At 42.5% G+C, this 6,483-nt stretch overlaps 2 protein-coding genes across 2 annotated transcripts; both read right to left on the bottom strand.

Moving 5' to 3' along the window:
• Nucleotides 1-751: 751 nt before the first annotated feature.
• On the bottom strand, nucleotides 752-2,449 carry LOC131429049 (uncharacterized). The gene has a single exon (XM_058593099.1). It carries the CDS (start codon nucleotides 2,447-2,449, stop codon nucleotides 752-754), a length of 1,698 nt encoding a protein of 565 aa, XP_058449082.1.
• A 739-nt stretch (nucleotides 2,450-3,188) lies between these two features.
• LOC131429050 (uncharacterized) lies at nucleotides 3,189-5,999 on the bottom strand. Its single transcript, XM_058593100.1, has one exon. The coding sequence runs from the start codon at nucleotides 5,997-5,999 to the stop codon at nucleotides 3,189-3,191; it is 2,811 nt and encodes a 936-aa protein (XP_058449083.1).
• Nucleotides 6,000-6,483: the final 484 nt, after the last annotated feature.

The raw sequence follows: 6,483 nt of genomic DNA on the forward strand, positions 1-6,483 counted from the left end.
TCACTTGATCTCGATTACTGTGAATTTCACACAGCGAAAAGTGCAAAAATCTAACCAAACTGTTCTACATTTGCACTAAACTGAGGATATTTTCTTTCGATTTGCGAACAACACATCCTAATAGTTTTTCAGAAAACTTTTAGAGCCATTAGAACGGCTGATTTTTTATAATGCTTTCCAACGATGCTTTTTCATCCATCGAAATGACTGGCAGCTGTGACGTAATCGCTCTTGTTGGAAGCGAAACTAGCTTTGCAGGCGACACAAAACAAATCTGCTCGCAGTGGCGATAGAATCCAAACTGATTCAATTTTTGTTAAGAGATTTCCTTTTATGTGATTTCGTTTGTAGCTTTTTCACTAATGGGCGGTTCTAACGGCTGTTAAAATAGCCGCATACAGAATTTTTATGTCGATTATTTCTGTTCAAATTCTTCGCTAGCTGCACATTTTAGAACGGACTGTTCGTGACCACAGGAAAAGCACATGGATTTCGGATTTTGGCACTGATCGAAACTCGCGGAATTGCGTCCGTATCGGTTGGTAGTCTAAAGACAAGAGAGCGTTTATTCGATCTATTTTTCTAATTAAGCCTATGAGAATCAAATGTAGCTACCTCTCTTTCTCTAAATTCTCTTGATCGATAAAATGATAGACAGATAACAAATTATAGACACACACTATGAACATCGAACATATTTATTAGGGTGACTCAATCCTTAACATGCTGCCTCCATTAAAATCGGAAGATTTTAATTTCTTCGATCTTCAATTCCTTCTTGTAGATTGTCTTCAATCGGTAACAGGCACAGTTTGGCAATAGGTCGCCTAATAACCTTGCTGCCAACACGTATATCAGCTACTCGCACCAGACCATCTGGACCCGGTATGGCATTGATGATTCTTCCAAGCCTCCATTGCATTGTTGGAAGATTATCCTCGCGTATTATCACCATGAATCCTGGTTTGACCAAAAAACGTTTATGCCATTTATTCCGATTCTGTAGTGTCGTGATATAGTCATGCGACCAACGAGCCCAAAAATGTTGCACCATTTGCGTCTGTCGCTGCCAACGAGAGAGTGTTGTTTCCTTCCGATCGATGATGTTGGGTTCGGGAATGTCACTCAGCGGACGTCCCACTAGAAAGTGTCCAGGAGTTAAGGGTTGTATATCAGTTGGATCAGTTGACATAGGGGTAATTGGCCTTGAGTTGAGCACTGCTTCTATTCGGCTAAGAATAGTCGTATATTCTTCGAAGTTCATATTCGCAGTCCCAGTGATTCGTTTGAGATGGTACTTAGCTGATCTTACTCCGGCCTCCCAGAGACCACCAAAATGAGGAGCGCCAGGAGGTATTAGATGCCATTCGATGGCCGTTTTTGAGCAGAAAATTTCCAGTTTGTCTTTGAACACCTGAGACTGGAACATATCGTACATCTCGCGTAATTTATTCTTGCTACCAACAAAGTTAAGACCGTTGTCGGAAAACAATTTAGCACATTTACCTCGGCGTGATATAAATCGCTGTAAAGCGGCGATGAAAGCGTCAGCCGTCAAATCTCCAACCAACTCCAAATGTAGCGCTTTGGTAGCAAAACAAACAAATACTGCCACATATGCCTTATATATTACAGTTGATCGCTTATTGTGTTGACGAATATAGATTGGTCCACAGAAATCTATTCCAGCATTTCGGAACGGGTAACCTCCTTCTAAACGCGATTTCGGTAAATCGCCCATCATTTGCTGCATTACCACCGGCTTCGCTCTGAAGCAAGTGACACACCTTCTGAGTACCCATCGCACTGTACTGCGTCCGTGCATCAGCCAAAACCGACGTTGTAGGATGCTCAAAAGAAGTTGTTGTGGAGCGTGAAGAAATTCAGCATGGTACGCCCGTATTACGGCCAGTGTGAACGGATGACGAGATGGAAGTACCAGAGGGTGCTTCTGGTTTGAGGACATCCAGGATGCATGACGGTTCCGACCGCCAACACGTAACACATTAAACCTTGATTTGTCTGGGAAAACGGAATACGCAATAAGTTGACTGTTACTATGAATTACCTTTCCCGCCTGCAAAGAGTCGAATTCATTCGGGAAGGCTTCCCTTTGAACCATTCTTGTTAGAGCCATTGTAGCTTCGTCGAGTTCACGTATCGTCAGTACTCCATAACGATGTTGTTTGCCGTTGTCTTGTCGAACATGATCGATAAACCGCAACATTAATGCCATAACTCGTTGCATTCGCCGATAACTGCTTTCCATAGTGAACAGGCTAAACGTCGGTGGTGGTTCGATGACAGTGAGACTGATAGAAACAGCTTTCGTTTCCGGGAGTTGCTCTGGTGGAATGTGCTGAATAGTGGGAGGCCAAGTGGTTTCATCTTGAGTCAATAAACTTGGTCCTGACCACCATAGTGTGCATGCTCGGATTTCGCAAGGCATAAGCCCTCGTGAGATAACGTCAGCAGGATTATCATGAGTGCCAATATGTCTCCACTCTATGCCTTTGGTTAGTTCCTGTATTTCAATAACTCGATTGCAAACAAACGTCATTAGTTTAGTTGGCACAGTTCTTATCCAGGACAATGCTGTTGTAGAATCAGACCAAAGAATGATTCTGGAAAAGGTAATATTTATGTTGTGCGTTATATTAGAAATCAATCGTGCAAGTACTAGAGCGCCACAAAGTTCAAGGCGCGGTATTGTTAGTTTAGCGTTCTTAAAGGGTGCGATTCGAGACTTTGAGGTAAGTAGTGCGGTTGAGTAGTGACCGTTGTCTTCAAGAGAACGAATATACGCACAAGCTCCATAGCCCAAATCGGACGCATCGCAGAAACCATGAAGCTCTACCTGCCTTGATGTCACGGAAGGGAATACGCAACGCCTTATTGATAATTCTCCCATCTGTACAATTTGATCGCGAAAAGTTGTCCATGATTCGGCTTGCTCTGGTATCAAAACTTCGTCCCAGTCTACTTCAAGTTGCCATAACTTTTGTAATCGCACCTTCGCTGCAAAAATAACTGGTCCAATTAGACCAAGTGGATCGTACAGTTTTGCTATGTCCGAATAAACTGACCGCTTTGTGATAGGGCCTGAGTGGAAACTAATCTCGTGTAGTTTCGTTAGAAATACATCTCTTCGAGGTTGCCAAGTTAATCCCAACGTACGAGTGGATTTTTCATTCTCGAAAAGAAGCAACTTGCTCCGCATCTGCGTTTGGTACGGACTGCAGTAATTCTGGATGATTCGACGCCCATTTATGTAACTTGAACCCCCCTGATGACAGCATCTGAATGAATTCATTCTGCAAAGCTAAAGCCTCGTCGACAGTATTCGCTCCACTCAACAGGTCATCTACATAAAAATCTTCAGTGCCCGCTTTCGATGCCAAAGGAAAATTTTTGCTCTCGTCCTTGCACAATTGCTCCAGTGTTCTTGTAGCCAAAAATGGCGCACATGCTGTTCCGTAGGTCACCGTGGTTAACTGGTATACCTCTAATGGGTCTCCTTGGTCTGCTCGCCAAAAAATTTGTTGGTACTTTCGATCTTCAGCTCTCACTTGGATTTGTCGGAACATTTGGGTAATGTCCGCAGTAAACACTACCTTAGGAATACGGAACCTTAGTACTGTGTCGATTAGTCTTCGTTGTAGAACTGGACCAAAAAGCAAGTGATCGTTCAGAGAAGATCCACTAGTCGTTGGTGCGGAAGCGTCAAATACAACACGCATCTTGGTTGTTATGCTCGTCGGATTGAACACTGCATGATGTGGTATAAAATACCCTGATTTGCACGGATCTATTTTTGTCATGTGACCTTGCTCATGATAATCGCGCATAAATAAATTATACTGCTCTCGTAAACTAGAATCATGCGTTAATCGTCTCTCTGTCTGTACGAATCTTCGCAACGCCATCTCTTCGCTATTTCCCAGATTTTGAATATTTACTTTCTTAGGAAGGCACACTTCATATCGTCCATCTGGCAGTCTGCGATATGTGTCTTCAAAATTCTGTTCTGCTGCTCGTTCATCTTGTGTTAGCTTGCGTGCCTCCGGAATGGGCTCTATCTCCCAAAATCGGCTTATCTGTTCGCTTAACGCCTCGTTTGTAACGACTCCACAAAATTTAGTACAACTTCTCCTTTCTTCCTGCTCATCTACAGATCCACCAACGACCCATCCAAAAATCGTTTCTTTGCACCAGAATGTACGATCATCCGTCAAGGAGAAGCATTGACCAGTAAATAGTTCATTAAACACCTGAATTCCTAGCAGCATATCGATTCGCCGCGATCGATTAAACATGGGATCTGCCAGTACTACATCTGCTGGAATTCGCTCTGAGTCAACTGAAAATGATCTGATTGGTAAATCAGTTGTAATCCGTTTCATCACTAGAAACTGAAATTTCATCGAGACATCCTTATCGACAGTAGAGCGAATCGTTGCTCCTACCTTGTTCTTTATAAACTGTGGTGTACCAGAAACGCCTTCTATATGGCAATCAGCCTTTACCATGCGCAAACGCAAAGTGTTAACAACGTGCGTCGTGATCAAATTATGCATCGATCCACAGTCAAGGAGAATTCTGCAGTCCACAGAATTTCCATACTCGTCTTCAACCAAACCAACGGCTGTGTAAAGAATAATTTGTTTTGTCTTTAGAATCGATGACGAGACAGTCGCAATGATCGTGTTCGTCGATGTTGTAGTTGTTGTACTATTTGCTCGGTTGGTTGAGTTTGTTAAAGTAGATGGCATTGGTTCAGTTTCATGTAAAGTCGTATGGTGGCGACGTGCACATTTTCGACAAGAACTAGACTTACAATCCGCAACCATGTGCTTATTGCTGAAGCAGTTCAAACAGAGTCCAAATCCCTTGACCCTTATGAATCGATCCGATGGTGGCATTTGAAGGAACTGCTCGCAACGGCTCAAGTAGTGAGTACCTTTACACAGAAAGCACGTGGCAATGGTAGCAGTTTTGTTTGAGACAGTATTAATTGAAAAAGATTTAGAATTAGTAGTTGAGCGATCACCGAAGTTGTATTTTACGCGGGAGCCCACACCTAGTACAGGTAAACTCTTGCCATCTTGTTCCATGTTTTCTAGACATCTGCATCGTGACTGTAAGAAGTCAAGCAATTTTTCCCAAGCCGGTAACGACTGGTCGATCAATTGCATTTCGAAATCCTTTCTAGTACGAGAGTCCAAACGAGAACAAATGAGATGTACCAGGAATTGTTCTGATAAGGGATCTAGTTTCAACTCAAGATTCGCTAATGCTCGAATGTTGCGAGTAACATCATTTATCAAACACCGTAATGCAGACCCTGACTCCCGAATGATCGGTTTTAAGTGAAACAACTGGGCAATGTGCTTATCAACTAGAAGTTTTTTATTCTCAAACTCGCTACTAAGGGCCTTCCAAAGGGACACAAACGTGTCTTCGGAAGATTGAACATGGCGAGCAACTCCATCTTGTATGGCAGCCTTCAAATAGAATAATTTTTCACTTTCTGAAAGACCTTCCCGGCGCTTGATAAGAGCATTAAATTGACCTTTAAAGGAAATCCAGTCTTCCAATTGTCCGTTGAAACGAGGAAGAGGAATGTCTGGTAATTTCGCTTGGGATTGTTGAATAGACGCAACCGTCACATGAGAACTCACTGGTTTGGGAGGTTCAACCGCACGAAGTGTGGTTCGAATAAGATGGCGTATCTCATCAAACATGTCTTCTATCTTTTCACTAGTCATTTGCAATGATTGAACCTCATCTTCCTTAATCACCCCGTACAACTTAACCTCAGTCTCATGAAATAAAGAACGCATAGCTTCAACTGACTCTAATTTGTCCTCGAGAAGAGATTTATCCTGTTTCTCGGTATCGAAAGAACGCACAAATATTAATAATTTTTCTGCACGTGACTCAATAGAGTCAACCATGCGGCTGTATGACGTAACCAAAAGTTTTTTCTCGGCCGCCATCTTCGTGAATTTCGCCAAACAACGCACCACTTGCACGATATTACCTGATTTCTACTTTACCAATTCAACTTAATGCAATCTGAAAGCATGAAAGGCATACATCAGTGATCAAGCCTAACCAAGTGGCGATCAAACTGGCATCGAGCAAAATTCTGCACAGCACAATGCAATTCCAAATCTTCACAGTATCTTTATCTGTAGCACTATTCCAACGTCTTTACTTTCTTGTTACACTTTTTCTCTTCTATTGTTCGACGTCCACGTCCTCTTTGTTCATTATTGATCAATTGTTCACGTGTCACAAGTAATCATGGATGCACAATGTCCAAAGCACCATTATTCAAATTCGTCCAATCGTTCATACACGGCGAATCCAAATTTCCGAAATCCACGTTCATTGGAAAAACTAAATCGCGTTTCTTGTGGTTAATTCACTAAACGACTCAAGTTTCTTTTCCGGCGTATCCGGCTCGAAGGACCACAT

The sequence above is a fragment of the Malaya genurostris genome, chromosome 2, assembly GCF_030247185.1.
Source record: "Malaya genurostris strain Urasoe2022 chromosome 2, Malgen_1.1, whole genome shotgun sequence".
Classification (NCBI taxonomy): domain Eukaryota; kingdom Metazoa; phylum Arthropoda; class Insecta; order Diptera; family Culicidae; genus Malaya; species Malaya genurostris.